The sequence below is a fragment of the Folsomia candida genome, unplaced genomic scaffold, assembly GCF_002217175.1.
Source record: "Folsomia candida strain VU population unplaced genomic scaffold, ASM221717v1 Fcan01_Sc004, whole genome shotgun sequence".
NCBI lineage: Eukaryota > Metazoa > Arthropoda > Collembola > Entomobryomorpha > Isotomidae > Folsomia > Folsomia candida.
The window spans coordinates 5184438-5206776 of NW_019091196.1; the positions used below are offsets into that span (position 1 = coordinate 5184438).

At 29.4% G+C, this 22339-nt stretch overlaps 1 protein-coding gene across 1 annotated transcript in view; it reads right to left on the minus strand.

Annotated features, from left to right (window-relative positions):
* Window positions 1–2082: 2082 nt before the first annotated feature.
* The window catches only part of LOC118435264 (heavy metal-associated isoprenylated plant protein 33-like), a 42000-nt gene continuing 21743 nt past the window's right edge, over window positions 2083–22339 (minus strand). The window contains exons 6-7 of the mRNA XM_035850991.1: window positions 4104–4271; window positions 2083–2764 (exon numbers count right to left, since the gene is read on the minus strand). Coding sequence (XP_035706884.1) covers window positions 2171–2764; window positions 4104–4271 — 762 coding nt within the window. The 3' untranslated portion in view covers window positions 2083–2170. The remainder of the gene's footprint in view (window positions 2765–4103; window positions 4272–22339) is intronic.

Below are 22339 nucleotides of genomic sequence, written 5' to 3' on the forward strand. Positions count from 1 at the left end.
TCCAGAAAAATAATTTGAAAATATCGAGCACTTAATACATATAAAAAGATTGCTCTTCGGATATCTTTTAGTTCAAAATTTCAATTTTTTAAAATTGACAAATGTTGCGAAGTGTTGACTAAAAACTTAAAAATATCGGAGTACAATTAGTACAAAGCAATTCAAGGAAATCAGTTTAAAAAATTCTAATTTAGCTAAAAAAAAATAAAATTTGAATTTTAACATTTTTTTTTCTTCCAAATTTTTTTCCATAAGTATCTTAAATCCATATTTTTCACCTAGTTTTCATAAATATGTCTGCATATTTTATGTTCTTCGTCTGTGTTACAATCGATTAAAGAAATTGTAACTTTTGCTAAGTTTCTACATCAAAAAGCAAGTTTTAGGATGTTGAGTAACTCAAAGTATGGTTAGATGGAATCCAATTCGCACATAATTATAAAATGTTTGTGATGATGAGCTCGTAATTTATGTAATGAATGAGAAAAAAATGTCAAAATTTTCAGTATATTTTTTCAAAAACTTCGAAAAAGGAGCTGGCTTAAAACATTGATCAATAAAAGTAGTAATTTTTACTAGTGGAAAAAATTTACTCATTTTTAGAGTTTTCAGAAATACAAGTATTTCGTAAATATTTTAACCATTTTTTCTTAAATCGTTTGACATTTTCATTCGTAAAACCTGTACACAAAATTTACAGAGTTTACAAAGAGTAAATTCTTTTCCTGAATGGTTCGTAAGCCGGTTTAGATTGCATTTGTTTTTTGTTGTAGAGAAGCGGATAATCTTTAGGTCATTTTTCGAGGAAACCTTTTTGACTTTCAAGCACTGATTTGTAAACTGTGTAAAAGTTTTGTAAAATTAAGTTAAAAAAAGCACCCCGATTCGCGTATGTAGGTATTTAAGTTTGTAGCCTGATTAAAAAAATTTGCAGAGTTTACAATATTGCAAACATGAGAATACATTTGATTGTTGACTAGTTTATGAGACGGTTCCTGTTTTTTGGGGTGTTGCACTAAAACTAAAAAAATTAGATTCTTTCTGAGATTTCCCCTGAAATACTTTTCGCAGAATTAGAAATTGTCCAATCCAAGTTTAATTACTTAAAATTGTGTTTCACAATGAATTTGTACTTAAGCATGGAATTTTCGTAATGTCGAAAATTTACACTATTTACGACGCTTATTACCACAGTTATAAAAGTGATGTGAAACCCTTCCAAGAAACAATTCCTAAATATTTTATACATTTTTGCGTTAATAGCTTGACGTTTTTGTCGAATAAGATATTAAAAATAAATTTCAGTATGTTAAAATAATAAAAACTGATACTAGACTGAAATTTATAACATTTACGAAGCTTCGTGAATTGTCATTTGAAAGAATTATGAACGTGACGTGAAAACCCTGGTGTTTTTTTTCAGAAGTATTTTATGATGTTGTTTTAACAAGTGTTTCATGAATATTTTGAGTTTTTTTGTAAATCGTGTGACGTTTTTTAACCCAAATTTCAGTGCGTTTAAAGCTAAAATAAAATAAAAACTGAACAACTTACCTTGACAGCGGCATCAGAAATTCAGCATGACGGGCCACACCTTCGCGAAAAACTGAAAACCGTATTGTTCCACGAAGAACAAGGACAATCCAGACTTAACTTTCCCTCGTGACGGAGAAGAAAATGTGCCTAGGCAGATGCGGAAGAAGGCCAAGCTCATGCAAAAAAACAAAACAAAAACAAAGACGCCAATTGTGAACTCGATTCTGCGAATTAAGGTCAACACAGACACAACTTGAAAACAAATTTATCCGGTCATTGTTTAATTTAGAAGGTAGTCGTGCATCAAGTATGGCATGGAATTTTGGTGAATTTCATAGTATCTTTGAATTTTCCGCCCTGTTTCAATTTACCCCCAAAAAATGATTAGCTGTAGCGGGAAAAATATTTGACGCTCCAATTCCAATCCTTGACATCCTTTCTCTTAATTTAAGAAGATTAGAGTAATTCTCTTATCAATTAAAATCAATTTTATTTCAAATTTCCCCCTTATTTTTCGCGCAATTATTCAAATTTATTTTTTCACGCTTTTTTTAAATCTTCACAACATAAATTATGTAATAGCCGATAGATAAATAAATAAATAATTTAACTCCTGAATAATTTTTTTGAAGCTTTATCTCTGTTCTTCTCCTTGGTAACCTTGAGGTGGGTAACCGGGTGGTGGATAACCTTGTGGTGGATAACCCTGTGGTGGATAACCTCCTTGTGGTGGATATCCTTGCGGCGGATAACCTCCTTGTGGTGGATAACCTGGTGGCGGATAACCACCCGGATTATCAACTTGCACACCAGGGGGCATAATGGTACCTCCGTTCGCGCCAATAATTGTGACGGTATCTTCGGCTTCACCGCAACCTTTTTTGTTCCCCAAAATCCAGCCGACAATGCCAAACACGCCGTGACACCCGTTCCCGCCTTGCCCCCCGTTGCCCAATAGCCACCCGCGCTTTTCCCTCTGTTCCCGCTCTGCCGAGGCTTCAATCTCATTACTCCCCGTGGCGGGAGATGGCGCTTGGAAGGTGGACCGTTTGTAACGATGGCCATGTTTTCTGTGGTGCTTTTTGTGGTGGCGGTGTTTGCCATGGCGGGATTTTTTCTTCTTAGAATGCCCCATACTACGTCCCCCTCCCCCGAAGAGGAGGTTTCCCACGAGGTTGCCCACTTCGGGGAGGAGGCCTTGGTTTTTGTAGGTGGTGACGGTTTCGACCTGTGGGGAAAAAATGGGATTTTGAGACTTTGGAAAAATTGTTTGTAAGATTTATAAAATCGGCGACGTGAATAGGTCAGTATGTCGAAAATTTGAAATTTTTGAATAGCGTTTCCCTAAAATGAAATGAATTTTTTTATTTTTAAATCGTATAACATTGAAAAATTTGTGTTTTGAAAATTACTGAATTTTGAAATTTAGGAAATTAGGGAAACAAAAAACTTTTTTGTTACGAATAAAATGAAATCGGTAAAATAGTTAAAATTCTAGTCTTAAACTTAATATTTTACACATTTGCAGTTTACAAAAAAATCAATTCTTACACCGCGTTTTTGCATTTGTCTGTTTTTTATGTTTTTTAAAATGTTTTCTATGTACATATTTGATATTCTTTGTTCTTCTAATTTCATCAACTTTCGTTTCGAAATTTTTCAAATTTCCTCAAATTGACTATTTCTGAAAGCAAATTTCTTTCCCTTGTTTATTTTATTAATCTTACATATCTATGAGTGAAACGCTTATCTTAAGTTAATACGTTTACTGAGGATCACCTGCTTTACGCGAAAAAATAATGACGGAATTCACACATTGGTAACTTGTAAAATCCTCACATTCAATAAACTTGCAACTTTTACAAACTTTTACAAAATTGCACATATATTTCTGAGGAAATTAAGCTTACAAATATTTGTAAACTTCCTAACCAAACATCATTTACGTAACGAAATGCGTATAAAATAGTTGTTTCAAAATGTATGAAACGATTTCAAAATTTTGTAAAATATAACATGTGTACGCTCATCATCTTGATAACCAAAAGTTATTGACGGAATTTTTTGTAAAAATCGTTATTACAAAATGTACCGAATTTAGATGGGCAATTTCAAAAATTTTTACCATTTTACTACTTTTAAATTTTTGTCAAGTTTTAACGTCAATTAAAAACAGTGGCAAATACATTAGTAGCAAACTTTAAAATCAAATTTACGCACCTTAAAGTGGGGTTCGATATTTTCCGTGTTATAAAAATTGAAAATTAGTCGGTTACAAAAATGTGAGTGAAATCGTTCTGCATGGGTTCGTATTTTTTTTTGGAAAAATAAAATCCGTAAATTCTTCAAACTTACAAAATTTTACAAATATTTTGGAAGAAGCTTACAAATTTATGTACCTAAACTTCAATCAAAGGCTTCTCTTTATTCTGTAAAAGTTTGTAGACTTATTTTATAAACCTTATTTATTTTACAAGTTACCATGGCCTGCGTGAATTGCGTCAGTGTATAAAATAAAATTTCTTAAAAAACCAGCTTTTTTTAAAAAAATAAATATATTTACGAACCTTAACTTGCACGGGCTCTTCGAACATGGCTTCGATCTGTTTGAGGGTCAAGAGGTAGATGCCTCCTGTGCGGGGGAGGTAGACGTATTCCGGACCTTGGTGATCTGCCGGGAAGCGGTGAACCATATCTCCATCGTCCAACATGGCCAATGTCCCCATTTCCAAGTCCTGGGAAAAATGAGACAAAATTTTGCAAATTAATAACTTTGCGAACTACGTAAATTTACGAATGTTTCAACAATTTTTCAGAAATTAGAAAGGTAAGTCACCTAAAATTAAAGGATGCATTTTAAAAAAACTTATAACAAGATGTTTACAGCGAATATTTTCACGTTCATAGAAATCAATAGATTGAACCAAGTCCGAAATTTGGAGCTTTGTAAACTCTCCGAACAGTTCTACAATTTTTTAAAAATTACGAAGACAAATCATCTAAAATTAAAGAATGTATTTTTTTAATTATAGCATTTTCACAGTGTTTACAGCTGAAATTTTTACGTTTCTGGAAATAAATTCAGAAAGTATTGAGCCCGAAATTTGAAACTATGTAAACTCTACAAATTTATGAGCGGTTCTATAATATTTCAAAAACTGTAAAATTGTGTAAAATACGAAAAAATGCGTTGTAAAAATTTATCACGTTTTGACTCCGATTTTTAATCAAAACTGTTTATTGGTTAAAGTTACAGAACTAGATTAAAAAACCACATGTTGCCATAGTTTAGATATGTTGAGAATTCGCGTTTTTTGCCAACTAAAACCTTCGCAACGCCGTAAATTCTGCAGAAGAGCTCAAGTGTCACTTAAACTCTGTAAACTCTACAAAATGACGGTTTGGAAACTTAAAATTCACACAGAAAAGCGTGTAAAAAAATACTTCTCTGAAGTCTGTTACATTTTGATGTCCTTTACAACAAAAAGTATTTTTTCCTAGTAAATACGGAAACTAGATCAAGAAGCAAAGCTTTTCCATCCACAATTTGTAACTGGATAATCTGTCCAAATTTTTTAAAATTTCCATAAACTAGTAAATATTACGAAGAAAAGTCAATTTTTATATGTATTTTTATAGATATGAATACATATATATTTTTCGGAGGTCTTATTTAGAATGGCTCGTTTAGCAAGTTTACGAAGCTCAAAACATAACTTTATAACAAATCTAATTATAAAAACACTTATTTTGTCCTTGTTTTCCATAGAATTCTTTTAATTTCACTCTCTGGTAAGGAGCGTTGGTAAATCAAATCAATTTATTAAAATAAATGACCTATCTTAAATAAGTTATAGATAAGCTATCTATCTGGCCCTAGTTTGTATTTCAGTGCGTTTGTTTTTCAAGAAATTGTGTGAAATAACATAATTTACGTCAAATATTCACCGTTAAAAATCTGGTAGGGTAACATATACTCAACACCGTACTGGTATTGATTTGGTAATAAGATCTTACCGACTTGGTAGTAGTTTTTAATGGTAAATTTGTCATTGGTACAAAATTACTAAACGGTAAAGCCAGTTATTAGTCATATCATATTTATACGTACTCTGGCTAATAATGATTTAGTACTGGTTTTCTAAGACTGTAGTTTGTATTTCAGTGCGTTTTTTTAGAAATTGCGTGACATCATTTCTGAAATATCAAAATATAAAAAGGTATGAAATTTTTGAAATTATGAGTTTTTAGTTTTTTAATTTGAGTCATATGTATTTTCAAATTAGACAATCAGCAAGCCGTATTTTATGATATGATTTAATGCCGGTGAAGAATTCTTTGAAGTTCTTAACAATTCAAATGCTTTATAGATGTTTGAGAGGTTTAATCTGTCATCTTTTACAGCCTGTCCAGTAGTAGGTATAAAATTCTAAGCAATTTTTGAAAATTTAAATTTGTGTAGTGAAGGAAGGAACAGATAAATTTTGAAAACCGCTATATTGTAGGATAGGATTTGATGCCAGTTAAGAATCTTGGAAAAATTGGTAACATTACAAAAACGAAATTAAGATAGAGGAGTGGACTCATTGAATACGGAATAATTTATGTCTTGCAAGTCAAATTTGTATTTTTTGGAGCGTTTTTTTTTCAAGAAATTTCGTACTGTGACATGAAGAATTTCAGTTGCAATACTTGTTTACTTCGTGTAAATTTTGGAGATTCGAAAAAAAGTCAAAATTGAAATGAATGAAGCTTATGTTTATATTTTTTAAGGTAATTTCGATTTTAAGAAAGAACCAATTAAGAAAGTCTATGAAAATTTTCGAATTTAGATTTTCCATTTCCTAAGAACAAATATATTTTTACAACTTGAACAATCCTAGTTAAATCCTGATTAAATTTCAGGCAAGTCAATTTTAATTTGAAAAATAACGCTTTGCCTAATACGTTGATATCATTGAAGATGTTTTAAAAAATAAATTATGAAATTGAAAGAAACTTTAAATATTTTCTCCTATTAATTACCTCCAAAAAATTACTTAACTCGATAAAAGTGTATCAATTCATAAATTATTATCAGGAGTTTTTTGTTTTGCTTGGATAAATTTTACAGGTTTGAAAAAAGTTATACGTTACTGCCAATTGAGATTTTAATTAAAATTTAATCGTGATATTAAGATTATCAGCTCTTCTTTACTCTAATTTTTAAAAACTACTTCTGTATGGATCTGTACGGAGCGATTTTTTTTATAAATTCGTAATATTATAATAATTTCAAGATCAAATTTAGGTGCTCTTTTTCTTAATAACCTGATTTTTGGAATTTATGATTAAAGTGTATCAATTCCTAAATTACTCTCGACACTTTTTGAGTTTTGTTTGGGTCAATTTTATTTTATCGATTTGAGAAATATCGTTGTTTGTTACTTTGATGCCAATTGAGAATTTGTTGGGAAAGTAATAATAAAAATAAAAATAAAGATGTTTGATACTACGTGCTCTAATTAAAAAGTAGTTTATGGAAATGATGGATTTCATTGATTTGAAAAAAATACGAAGTGCATCTGCAATTTATCTCTTAATTTGATGGGGTTTGATAGTTTTTTAAAACTTGACTATGAAAAATTAAAATTAAAATGGCTCAATTTTTGAGCGTGAAAAATGAAATGAGTGAAAAATTCTTTCATTCACAGTCATTCATAGGAAATGACGGAATCCTTCAGTCATTTTCATTCAAATGTCAGGAATTTCATTGTCATTCACCATCATAATCAGTCAAATGAATGAAAGTGAACAGGTATGGTTTTCAATTGAACAATACAAAACACCTTAAAATGTTATCATTGACATTCCAATTTTACCAAATTATAATCGTATTTTTAGATAACTCTCTGCTCTATACATATAAAAAATTCTAATATTTCCAGAAATTTAAGGTTTCTAATCTTAAAACCATCAACCACCAAAAATCATGACCTTTCTCAACAGATAAGAAATCTTCACGTGCTTCCAGAATAGAGATTCACGAAATATAAATATAAATCGTGCTCCGTAGAAAAAACGAATTTTTTGATAATTCTCACCATTATGAAAAATTTCTAAAATTTCCAAGTCAAGAGTGAATTTTTTTTCTTCGTGCCAAAAAAATTGTAAATTTGTTTAAAAAAATTGTAAATTTGTTTAAAAAAATTGTAAATTTGTTTAAAAAAATTGTAAATTTGTTTAAAAAAATTGTAAATTTGTTTAAAAAAATTGTAAATTTGTTTAAAAAAATTCTAAAATTTCCAAACTTTAACGCCGACGTGCAATAAATAATTTTTATTTAAATATGTTCGGAAATCATTACAGATTAGTTGGTACCATGGATGTATAAGAAAGGATGATGCGAGTAGAGCTCTTTGTTCATAGAGTAAGGAGATTATTTCTGGCCTTTAAAGGTTGAGGACGCCTCTGTACTCCATGTGTTTTGTATAGAGAAATCGAAGGAGTGAAGTTGTACGCCATCCAGTTTTAACGGCCACAATTAATCCACACATGATGAAGGGCTACTACTTGTGGCCTTTCGAACTAGGGGGCTCTACTTCATTCATTTCGATGGGACTTGCAATTTAACTACAGCGTTCCTTAGCTTTGGTTGGTACCGTCGGAAAAGAACTTATAAAAAAATTCATACACTAAACTAAATTCAGGCTGGTCTTGGTAGCATTGTAAAATACTTACATTCTGTAAATTTTTACAAAATTTTACAAATATTTCGAAGGACAACTAGCTTCAAAATTAGCTTCTATCAAGGGCGTCTCTTTATTTTGTAAAAGTTTGTAAAATTATTTTACAAAAGTTACAGGTTCTTTAACATGTTTTAATTTTTAAAAAAAGTCAATGGAAAATTGAAAATGTTGCTTTTATCGTTAAAAAAACATTAATTTTACACGATTTTATTCTCACAAATTTTATTTTCCCATTTAAAAAAATCACTGGTAGAAGCTAACTGGAAACTTAAATCAAAATGCGCAAAACTTCTTCTTGTTCCAAAAACTCCAAATTCCAACATCCTATCCTTTAATTTATGTTACTTTGCAAGGAATACATAATCAGTGAAAATTAAGGTGGCAATATTTTACTATAAAAATCAAGTAAAAATGTATGAAAAGGTTTGTGAAATTATTTTGTTAACATTTTCTCTACGTTTCAGGAAATTGAAGTTGAGTTTGGTTTGATTAAATAGGATAGCAATTTATTTTCAAGTTTACTAATTTTCTTGTGGCACGCACCATTATTGCAAAGAATAGTAGTGCTTTATGGGCAGAAATTACTTTCAAGATAATAAATCCTATTATTATTATTATTATTATTGTGGCACGCACCTCATTATGAAATTAATTTATGAAAATTTCTTTAAATATATATATTTCATAATATGATCTCAGTATTTTATGAGCCAAAGTGCATCATTTACACAAAAACTATTTGAACTTTTTAAAATAAATTTTGACGATTTGATAAGATTCAATGCCAATTCAGAATTATTTGTAAATTTTACCTCTGAAAATGAGTAACAGATTGATTGATTTTTTTAACATTTGTAGTCTCTGGGAATTTATTTAAAAATATGAACGACAAATTAGTAATCACTGATTACTAATCAGTGAGTTGATTGATAGAATAGCGGAGGAGTTTTCAAGCCAGTTCCGATGAGTTCAAATTTTTCTGAAGGTTTCTCAACTTGAGATCTCCTTCAAAAAGTGTCAAAATCAAATTGGTAACGATTTGCTAAAAAAATTTGTCGTTCAGACTTACGCTCAATTTTGAGTCCATTCCATGAACTTTCACTTCCGGTCTACTTTCACTTTTCGTCCCGATTGCTTTCACATTGCATATTTTAAGTTCCAAGTGAAAATTAATACTTTCTCTTTGTTTTCACTTTCGCTTTAACTTTCAGCGCGGAAGTTAAAACAACAAAACCACTTCTACGTGAAAAATAATAAGAAAGTGCTATTTATTAAAAATTTTAATGAAAATGGTGTCTCCACTTCTAAAATTAATTATTTTACGACAAATTTGTAAAAACCGGCGTCGACGAAATAAGCGACTGAGCTATATTCGCCCAATCTTTCAAAATCGTATAGTTCAGGGCGAGTTTTTCCTGGTACAGGAATTGCGAAATGACCCCGAGTACCATCATCGATATTTAAGGCAAGTAGAATACAAATTTACTCTTATCTTTATATTTTAACCCAACCTACGCGTCCGAAAAATATAAAATATTGGACACGATCATGATTTAACGATATCAAAATATGAAATATTGCTTTAATTTGGCATGTATTTCTTGTAGGATGTACAAAAACAATTTTGATGAGATTCTTCAAAAGATATTGCCACTTATCGAAAGACGTTCCACCCACGCATTTCCGATTCCAGCAGTATCACGGTTGGCTATTGCAATAAGGTGAAACACCCAATTTATCTGGCCTAAAATATAAAATAATAGGAATATATAATATTGCAATTTTACAGATATTTGGCTACTGGAAACAGTCAATCTAGCCTCTCATTCAATTTTAGAATATCACCATCCATGATTTCAACTATATTACGTGAAACACTTTCCGCTAGCTGCAAAGTATTAGGTACTTACAAACGATATAGAATGCATATAAAATTAGTAGTGTAAATATTTATAATTCTATGAAATTGACACGCTTTTAACTCTAGGATCTGAGATGCTTCCTACGCCAACAAAAGAAACGTTTGCTTTGGCCGCTGAAGAGTTTGAGCGACAATGGGATTTCCCTAATGCATGTGCAAGCTTAGACGGAAAGCATATTCGAATCAAGGCCCCAAAACGATCCGGATCTCTATGTTTTAATTACAAAAAATTTCACTCGAAGGTCTTATTTGCTGCTACGGATGCCAACTATCGGTTTGTGATGGTGGATATCGGTCAGGACGGTTCCAGTTCAGATGCAGGAATTTTTCAATTCTTTCAATTTTCAACTTTCAATTTTCAACTTTCAATTTTTCAATTTTCAATCAATTTCCGATACGTCGCCAACATAGGATCCTGGAGGTAATTCGTCTACGACTGGAACTTCAACACTGTCGTCGTCATTATTATTGTTAACGTTCGAGACTCTAAAAAATACGGATTCAAGTGAGACATGTCTTTTGCAGCAAAAAATGAAATAATTAATGAAATAGTTATTACCGAATAACTTTCCTAGTCTTAAATTTATCCGAACAAAACGACATGAGTGAAGATAACCGGAAGTACGGTACTGGTCCCGCTCCAGTGCCTGTCGGCAGGTCAAGTTTTTGCAGATAATTCCCATATTTGCTTCTGAGTTCTCCCCAACGTTTTTGACAAAATGCAGCTAATAAAAACAACATGTTAATAGTATGTGAAGTTCATATTTAATAAAATATGTAATTAACTTTGAGCTGATCTTACCCGTGTAATCGACGTGGTCCAATAACTCGGCAATTTTTACCCAGGCGTTTTCCTTGTTCTTTGTGGCGCGGTAGTCGACATGACTCATGTCGTATAAAAACGGACGCTCGCAGACAAGACCAATTAATTTTTCATCGAGTAACAATTTTTGATTCGCCATTAAATTAACCAAATAAAAAAATTCCCAATTAACGAGTCGGAATTATAGCGAGTTTTGTGTCAAAATACTTTCACTTTTCCGCAAAAGTTGGATTTGATTCAACTCTCAAAAGTTGCGGGAAAGTAATGGTAAAGTGGAGGGTAAAATGGAGTTAAAACACCCCAAACTGAAAACTTAAGTAATGAGTATTGATATGTGAAATGTTTTCCATTTTCACTTGGAGTTAGAATTAGCCGATGTGAAAGTAAATGGTAAAGCAGACAGTAAAAGTAATAGGAAAGTATGGAGTCAAAATTGAGCGTTACTAATTTATGAATGAGAAACCGTTGCTTCACTTTACGGCATTTTTTTAGATCATGCAATAATTGCATTGCAATTTTAGTAATTAATTTTTTTAATTAATTACTGCTTAATTAATGCTTAATTTTTTTGCGAAGACTATACACTCTGAAAATTTTGGTGTGAATTTAATGTTTCATAGAAAAAGTAAATATGAATGGAAAAAATTTCCTGATATATCTTTTTAAAAATAATAAAGTATGAAATTTTGAAATTTGCAGAAATATGGGTTCTTCGGATTGAAGAAGTAGCTTGTTGCTAAATTTGAATTTTGTGTTGTGATTTGACGGAAGATGAGAACTTATAAAAATAAGTAATGTAATTAAATCGAAGTAAAGATCATCGACATTGTATACGTAATATGAAGAATTTTAAAAGGATATGATTTTATAATTGATTGTATTAGTAACATTCAAGAAACTTTTGGTAGTATCAGAAATTGTGAACTTCTTCTTTCATAACTTTGAAAAAATGATCTTACCTCCGCTAAACTTGAGCATTGGCAGATAGTTTTATTTGCAAATTTCGTACTACTTATATTTGTGATCGATTGAAGCTAATTTGGCCCAAATCTGTGAGCATGCTTTGGAAGACCTCCATGGGATTTGCGGATCTTTGCCCCCCATTAAAAGCTACCCATGAAATGCTACCCATTATATGCTACCCGTGATGATCTGCTACCCATGAAATGCTACCCATTATATGCTACCCGAGATGATCTGCCCCCCATTATATCCTACCCGACCCATTTTCACTTTCTTCTTGCAAATTAAACCAAAATGGATACCCCGTTTTGCGTCGTAGTGCAACATAAGAGTTACTGTTTATTTACGCAAAATTAGTCAAATAATAAATTCTCAAAAAACGAATCAATACATAAAATCTCGTAAAATCAGCCGAACAATAAATTCTCAAAAAACTAATCAATATATAAAATCTCTTAAAATCAGTGGAACAACGAATTTATTATTTGACTGATTTTACGAGATTTTACATAGTCTCAAATTAAAAAGTGATAGTAGAGCAGACGACTATATTAGGTTAGTTTTTAGGAATACGTCCGAAATTAATTGACAAACTGTATCATTCCCGAGTCAGAAATTTATAAGATGACATTTTGAACAGGTTCCAATTGAGCTGAAATTTGGTACAGAGGTTGTTAATGGGTCCTAATGGAAGAATATGAATTGAAATTCAACACATTTTCTATTCTTATTTGAATTTATTATTTGACTAATTTTGCGTAAATAAACAGTAACTCTTATGTTGCACTACGACGCAAAACGGGGTATCCATTTTGGTTTAATTTGCAAGAAGAAAGTGAAAATGGGTCGGGTAGGATATAATGGAGGGCAGATCATCTCGGGTAGCATATAATGGGTAGCATTTCATGGGTAGCAGATCATCACGGGTAGCATATAATGGGTAGCATTTCATGGGTAGCTTTTAATGGGGGGCAAAGACCCGCACACCCCTCCATGGTAAGTTTGGTTTAAATTTTGGGTTTAGAAACACATTAGCGATTTTACAAAATCACGGTTAATCCTAACGCCGGTAAAAATGTATTTTATAAATTCACAGTTTTATGATAATGCTCAGATCAAGCCTGAGCTTTTTCAAAAAACGTTTTTTAAGAACTTGTCTAATATCTTAATAAATTGATGATAAAAGTGCATCAATTCATACATCTCAGAAGTTTTGCATTTTGTTTGGATTTTTACCGATTTGAAATAAAGTATGACCTGGTTCTGAAATTACGCAACCTGACGCAGGTAGGAATTTTTTTGTAATATTCGAGTAGTCCAAGATAGAGCTTTTTCTCTTGCCGTTGGCACACATTTTTTCAAAAAAATTATGATAAAAGTACATCACGCTAATCCATAATTCATCCATGCATATCCATAATTTCATGCTAAAAATCTGATCAATTTTAGCAAACTTGGACTTTGTGCCGTGATTTGATCCCGATAAGGTTTATGGCAAAATTCACACTTTCTAAAATTAGGGACAGGTGTAATTTTCTTTTCAAAGTAATCTAGTTATAAAAATATGCTAAAATTCTGCCTTTTTTGCTGATATATCAGAAATATTGTTTTAAAAGTGTATCAAATGAATTTCAAATAGATTGATAAATTGTAATTTTGTGGTAATTTGACGCCAGATGAGAAACCTGGGAACATAATTAATGAGAGCAAATTAAATTTTAGATCGAAACTTACGATTATTTTGGCGAAACTTTTGAACATCTCGAACGCAATTTGTGTTTACAAAGTTATAAAACCTTACGAACATAAAAAGACATGTTTTGGTTCGTAAGTTATATGGTCACTGACTTACGAAGGTTGACGTGAATTGGCTCTATGTATAAGTTTTGTGGATTTGAAGAAACCCAAACTTACATATGCTATTAATTGGAAACAGATTAGATTTTTTTTTAATTTTTTAAAAATTTCTTGTTAAAAAAATAATTTTAGGATGTGAGCCACATTTTTATCTGATACAATATTAATATGCAATTTGCTACTAGTCTAATAAATCTGATAAATTTGTGTAATTAAAGAAAAACGCAGACAAATATTGCTCAACATTATTATAATTTTTGATTTTTATTAAGTTAAACGGCTATTAAAGAAATGTATTTTATTTTGCAAGGGTTGACGCCGGTTGAGAATTTTTTTGCAAAATTAGGAACATAATTAATAGTTGCCGATACGGTGTAAGGATTCGACAAATTATGATTGTTTCTAAAGTATTTCAGAGAATTTTAATTAAAAATTGGCTGACATGTGACATGATGTTGAATACAATGAAATATGAAACTTTATGAAATCTTTGAATTAACGATAAGTGCATTTTTTCATCGTGAAATAACAGACATTTTTAAAACTTGAAAGATCGCTGGCTGAGAATATTTCAAAAGATCTTTAATTCAACAGCCTGACTCCTGAAGGGATTGTTGTTTTTTATAAATTCATAGTATAAAAACGAGGTCCAGAGAAGATCCAAACATAACAAAAGAACAAATTTGTTTTAAGAATTTCAAGATGAAAATTGGTCGTTGTTGAACATATTTTGTTAGAACTTGATTTCAATAAAATTATGATAAAAGTGTATCAATTCATAAAATACTTTGAAGAGTTTTGAGTTTGGTTTGAATAAGTTTAATCGGTTTGAAAAACATTGAGAATTTTTGGTGAAATAAAAATTAATAATCAAATTAAGATTGTTAGCTCTTCTTTACTCTAATAAAAAAATGCTTATTATGGAATATATGGATGTTACTGATTTGTAAAAAAAAATATGAAAATGATCATTGTTCATATTTTCGAAAGTTTTTGTCAATAAATTTTTATAGAATTTCATGAAATAAGAGTGCATTAATTATATAAAAAATTAACCACAGTTAAAATTTTTTGTTTGGATGAAATTTAGATTCAAGTTTATGGAAATTTAGATTCAAGTTTATGGAAATTTATAAAATCAAAATTTATCCTTATAGAAGTTATGGATTTTATCAATTTGCTAAAATTATGTTGTGGATCTTTACAGTAATTTGACGCCCGTAAGATTTTTTTTATAAATTCGTAATGTTAGGGTAATTTTAGATCAAATTTAGTTTTAAACCAGTGATTTTAGCAACCTGATTTTACAAAACTTATGTAAAAATGTACCAATTAAATATATATGGTTTGTTTTAACTTTTACTTGGAGAAATTTGAGGTGAATAAATTTTAAGTTTAAAATGTTTCCGTACGTATTTATAATGGTTAAGATTTTGAAAAAAAAATTGTAAAATTGGAATGAAATACATGTCAAAATTCCCTCCAGTACTGACTAGGCAAAAATTCGTGAAGCGGTAGGTCGAGTAATTTCGGAACATTTATCTTCAAAAATTTTAGGTAAAGATTTAACTAATTGCACGCTAAAAGTTATAATTGATTTTATTTCGTTACATGCTACGGTTTATGTTATACCAATTTGCCAGTTGAGAATTTTGAAAAAAATCTTAAGGCATATAGGCACTTCTTCTGAAATGTTTGATTTTGTATTGCTGAGGATTTTTTTTTGCTATTTTTACTTTCGCAAATTTTCAAATTTACTGATTTTACTGTATTAAAGGATAAATTTATGAAAATGCTTCGTATTTATTATATGAATTCCTACCTAACTGCATAACTTTTTTCCGTGGATGAGATTTTAAAAAACACTAATTAAATGTGTACTAGTTGACGCCAGTTGAAGAATTTTGAGAAAATTCATAATATTTTCCTTAGTGATAGATATTTTTTTCAATCGTGATGTTAGAGCTGAAATATCACCGAAATATCATACTTTATGTGAAATACATGGGTCAATGCTAGTCGAGAATTCTGAAAAAGTCCCTCACAATTAGTTGAAGATGATAATTTTCGAAAAATTAAGCTTAGGAAGTAATTTATGAAAAGTTTTTTTTGTTTCTATTACCGAGCGTATTTTCTTCATAATCGTTTAATCTATTTTCGAACGTTTTTGTTAACAAATTGTCTGATATTTCTTAAATTTCATGAAATAATAGGGTGCAAATTATATAAAAAAAGAATCACAGTTTAAACGTTTGAAATATGTATGAGTTGATGCCGGTTTGGGAATTTTGAGAAAATCGAAATTTATTGAGAAGTGATAGGTGTTTTTGTAGGTTTAGGCAGGACACCTGAATTAATTGAAAGTTAAATTAATTTATGCAAATTTTTCGATTTTGGAGCTTTTTTAAAAGAAAAATAATATATACTAAAAAAAATCATACGTTACGCTGCCAGTAGTAAATTGGTAGTAAATTGGTGCGAAATTTTGTAACTTGTTTTGCAAATGCGTGAAAATACATTGGCCAGAGTCATAAATATTTGTATTAAAAGTTTACGAATTACAAATAAATTTGGTTTAATATTTGCTTTTAGAAAAGTTTTAGCGATTTTACAAAATCGTAGGTTACGTTCTTACGATGTTCATTTTTGCACAGTATTTGACGCCGGTAAAAATTTATTTTTCAAATTCATAGTTTGAGAGCAATATTGAGGTAAAGTCGTATTTTTCCGTAAATAAGCTTTTTTAAATCAATATTTCAATAAATTTTAGATAAAAACTTATTAATTCATAAATTACTATCAAGAGTTTTGTGAGTTTTGATAGGATAAATTTTATCGATTAAAAAAACGTAATTTGTGTTGGACATGGATGTCAATTGCGAAGTTTGATGGAGATTAAAAATAATCAGGCAATTTAAGATTGCAGATTAAGCACTGCTGGAAGTCGAGTAAAAAATACTTGATGAATTTTATCGATTTGAAAAAATATGATCGGTAAACAGCAAGTTGATCATGGTAGGATTTTTTTAATTCGTAAGATTAGAAAAAGCTTCAGATCCTGAGTCGGGTAATGTTAGGCGAAGTTTTGTTTAAAAACTTACAATAGTTTTAGAAAATATGATAAATTTATGTCAATTAAAAATATAATGTTCGTTTTAACTTTTATTGAGATAAATTTCAGGGAAATATATCATTATTTGAAAAATGATTTTATGCGAAGTTGTAATGAGTTGATATAGGTTAAGATTTTGAAAGTTCTAAATATCTTCTTCTACAGTATAATAAAATTAAGCAAAAATTTGTTAAGCGGTTTATTTCTGAGCGTTTCTCTTCAAAAAATTTTCCCGATATTAAGAAAATACTAATTTAATTGCATGCTAAAGGTCTGATCAATTTCTTGAAAATTTCAACTAAATCGGAGGGTTACACTTCACACCATCGCCCCGTTAAACTTGATGCCGTTTTGAGAATTTTGAGATAATCGTAACTTATAGATCAGTTGTAGGTATTTTTTCAAACGTGATCTATTTGTCATTTTTGGCTATAAAAAATAAACTAGAGTACACTGAAAACGCGTATTTATAATTAAGAAAAAATTCATGAAAATTTTTAACTTTTAGTTCCAAGATTTCAATTTTCGCAAATGTCGCAAATTGAGGAGATGACCGTTCCCAAGTTTTACGCACATTTAGGAAAAACCATTTCAGAAAACTTTTGGATGCAATTTTTCTGATATTTTGATAAGATATTAGGAAATAATAGGTTTACCATTGAATTTATTTCGTATCATTTTTTAAATAAGTTTAGAGTTATTTATGAATTTTATGTTAAAAGTGTGCAAATTAAAAACTAAAGTTGGCTTAACTTTTGCGTTTAGATAAATTTTAGCGATTTTACAAAATCAAGAATCATCTCGACGCCGGGAAAAATGTATTTTATAAATTCCGAGTGTTTAAATAATCTTCAGGTCAACTGTCTGGTCAACGTTTTTATAAGAACTTGTCCAATATTACAGATTTCATAAAATTTATGATAAAAGTGTATCAAGTTATAGCATAAATTACTCTCAGAACCCTTGATTTTGTTTGGATAAATCTGTCGATTTGAATAAAATTATGTGAATCTTTAATTGCACAGAACCTAACGTCGGTAGGATTTTTAAAAATAAATTTGTAACATTAGAATAAAATGTAGGTGAAACATTAATTGTTATACTTTTTAAGAACATAGATAATTTCAAAAAATATGATAAAACTGTACTAATTTATTAATTACTCTGAATATTTTTTTTAATTTTGTTTGAATCAATTTTGTGGATTTTGAAAAAAAATCGTAATTCATGTTAGGCGTTAATGCCAATATTCAGAATTTGTTAGAAAATTAAAAAGTAATAGCGACATTGAGATGGTTAGCTCTCCTACTGATTACCTCCTAAAAATTACTTAACTCGATAAAACTGTATCAATTCATAGATTATTATCAGGAGTTTTTTGTTTTGCTTGGATACATTTTACAGATTTAATAAAAAAAGCTATACTAATATTACTGCAAATTGAGAATTTGTTGGGAAATTAAAATTTAATAATAGTGATATTAGGATTGTCAGCTCTTCTCTTCTCTAATTAAAAAAAATACTTAATGGAAATGTTGGATGTTATCAATTAAAAAAAATTATGGCGTGGATCTGCAATTACGCAGACCTGGCGCCGATAGGAATTTTGTTATGAATGCGTAATATTAAATTAACAACAAGATCATATTTCTTAAGTTGTTAATGTCTTTTTAAACTATATTTTTAAAAATTATAATCAAAATGTATCAATTTTGAAATATAATAATGTTAGTTTTAACTTTTACTTGACTAAATTTCATGCAAATAAATTTTAATTTGAAAAAAATACGCTTTAGGAATGACTTGATGTCGGTTAAGATTTTGCAAAATACATTGTGAAATTGAAATGAAGAACTGATTAAAAATTTTAATCAGTTCTTTTTTAAAGTTCAGTTCAGAGAAAATGCATATTTTATTTTAAAATATGCATTTTCTCCTACTAATTACCCGATAAAACTTATTTAAGTCATTGGTTGAGTCATTTCTGACGTTTCCCTTCAAGAATTTTCCTGACATTAAGTAAATATTTGATTAATTTCATGCTAAAAGTCAAATAAATTTTAGCAACTTGAAAAAAATGGGAATTTGTTCTATGTTGTGCTCTGACTTGATCCGGGTAATATTTTTGGTAAAATAAACTGGAACACAAATTTATGAAAATTGGACCAATTAATATTTCTGCTTTGAAATTGTCTACTGTGATGATACAAATCTTATGGATTAAATGTTACGTAAAATTATGTCAACTCAAAATTAGTTCTACTTTATTCGGGGAAAAATTGTGTTCTGTGTCATGGTTTAATGCCAGTGCAGAATTTTATGAAAATTCTTATTTTATAATAAGGTGTAGATAAGATGTTAGATTCTTTTTGAGTTTACGAATTAGTTCGCGTAAATGATACGATTTCCGAAAATGTAATGTTCGATTTCAACCTTGTGGAAAGTTTTCGTGATTTGTTAAAATCGTATTTCACGTGATGGCTTGATTCCAGTTTAGAATTTCAGAATAATTGGTAAAATTTTTGAAAGACTTTGCAGATGTTCATTTTCAGTTCAATAATAATTTATCAACAAAGCTCACCTTTTTTAAAAAAACAGATTGAAATTTTATGAAATTTTGCTTTAAAAGTAATGGCTTCGTGCCAGCAAGTAGATAATTTTGATACGATGTTAGGAAATAATTGACGACAAGGTTTATCCAACCAATGAATTTATTTCGTAGCATTTTTCAATAAATTTGAGTTATTTATGAAATTTAGGTTGAAAGTGTGCAAATTAAAAACTAAAGTTGGCTTAACTTTTGCCTTTTAGCGATTTTACAAAATCAAGAATCATCTCGACGCCGGATAAAATGTATTTTATAAATTCATAGTTTAGAATAATATTCAGGTCAACGGGGTTCGGGAACGTTTTTTTAAGAACTAGTTTAATACTTCAGGAGAGGAATTCAATTATAATTCCTCCCCAGATTTTAAAAAAATGAATGATAAGAGTGTATTAACTCACAAATCACTCTTATTAGTTATGAGTTTTGTTTGAATAAATTATAAAAATTTTAAAAAATGTATGTCGTGAATCTATTCAATTCTGTAGGTAAAATTACGCAAATTAACTCTAAACCTGACGCCGGTAGGATTTAAAAAAATTTGTAATGTTAGAATGATATCAAGATAAACCTTTATTTTTACGTTTTTTTAAGAACATTATTCAAAAAATTTATGACAAATATGTATAAATTAATAAATTACTCTCAAGATTTTTTTAGTTCTGTTTTGATAAATTTTATCAATTGAAAAAGATCATAATTCGTGTTGGAATTTTTTGGGTGATAATAATAAATAAATAAATTCAGATGGTCGGCTCTTATAGACTCTAATTTTTAAAAAATACATTATAAAAATGATGCATTTTAAAAAATATGGAAATAATGTATTTTAAACAATACTTTTAGAAATGATGGATTTTATCAATTTGAAAAAAGTAGATCTCAAATTATGGAGTTACGTGACGCGGGTAGGAATTTTTGATAAATTCGTAATACACATAATAATGTCTAGATTGCAGCGGATTATGTTATGGGAGGTTTACGGAAGAATTTAATTTCAAAAAGTTTATTTTGATAAAAGTGCATCAATTCATAAATTAGTCACAAGATTTTTTAAGTTTTGCTTGGATCAATTTTGCCAATTTAAAAAAACAAAATTGTAAATTGTGTTGGACGTTGATGCCAATTGAGAATTTGTTGGGAAATTAAAAATTAATAGTGAAATTGAGATTGTTAGGACCTCTTTACTCTAAGCAAAAAATACTTTTTGGCAATGCTAAATTTATCTATTTGAAAATAGAGTATGCTGTAGATCTGAAATTACACAGTACATACTTGACTCAGGTAGTTTTTTTTGCAATCAGTGAAAATTGTGGTGGTAATATATTTATTACCATAAAAATTAAGCAAAAATTTACGAGAAGGTGTATGCAATTATTCTTGCTTATATTTTTCAGGAAATTGAGTTTGGTTTGATTAAACAGAATAGCACAGTTTATTTTCAAATTTACTAATTTTGCTTGTGGAATTATGAAACACATTTATGAAAATATTTTGTTTTAACAATATTTCATAAAATGATCCCAATATTTTATGAATTTCGTATTAAAAGTACATAAAGTTGCAAAAAATATATATAAATTAACTTTATAAAATAAATTTTGACGATTAGAAAAGATTGGATGCCAGTCCAGAATTTCTTAAAAATTTTAACGATGAAAATAAGTTGCAGATCAATCTGTATCTGTTCGCATTAGTCAGATCAATTGATTACTAATTATGAAAAAGCAGGTGTAGCAGTTTATTTGTATTTTGTTTGGGTATTCGGTTAGTTTATGCAAAGTTAGGGACTGCCTAATTTTTTTTTCAAATGATACACATTCGGCAAATTTTGGAGTGAATTTAACGTTTCGAAAAATGATTTAATAAAAAGAACACTGGAATAGAAACAATTTCCTGATGTATCTTTTCAAAATAATAAAATTTGAAATTTTGAAATTAGGAAGAAGATGCATTCCTCGAATTGAAAATTTGGTGAGTTGATAAATTCGAATTTTATGCTGTGATTTGACGCCAGATGAGAAACTTGGGGAAAATAAGTAATGTAATTAATTAGAAAGAAAGATATGCATCGCTGACATTTTTAATAATGAATACGAATATTTTTTGAAATGACACGGTTTTACGGTCAATTGTAACTTATCTGAAATTTTATACTTATTTCATAACTCTGAAAGAATAGCCTAATTCCGTGTTAAATTGAATAGTTACGGAAACGGAATGTTAAATTTTAAAATTTAATAATTTTTAAACTTTACAATTACCCCGATAAGTTTCCATATTCGGTTTTCAATTCAAGATATGTCGTAACATGACGTGAAAAATTTAATTTGTCAATAAAAAAATGAATTTCGGCTGTAACTTTTCAATAAGGCAATTCACGTCAATATAATATTTGTTTGGCTAAATTTTAGGGAAATAAATTTGTATTTGAAAAATGATTCTTTATGTAATGAGTTTATGTCGGGTAAGATTTTGGAGAAAAATTTACAAAAATTGAAACGAAATACGAGTTGAAATATCTTCATGTTCTGTATACAACAAAGCAAGAATTAATTAAGTGGTTTATTTATGAGCGTTTCTCTTCACGAATTTTCTTGATATTAAGAAAATCTTTCACCGATTTCAGGCTAAAAGTCTGATAAATTTTAGCAACTTGAAAAAAATGAGGATTTGTTCTATTAAATTTAATCCCGATTTAGTTTTTTTCAAAATTCATATTTCCAAAGTGAAGTGAAAGTACAATTTTGTAAACTAATTTATCAAAAGGATTTTTTAATATACTAAAAAGAAT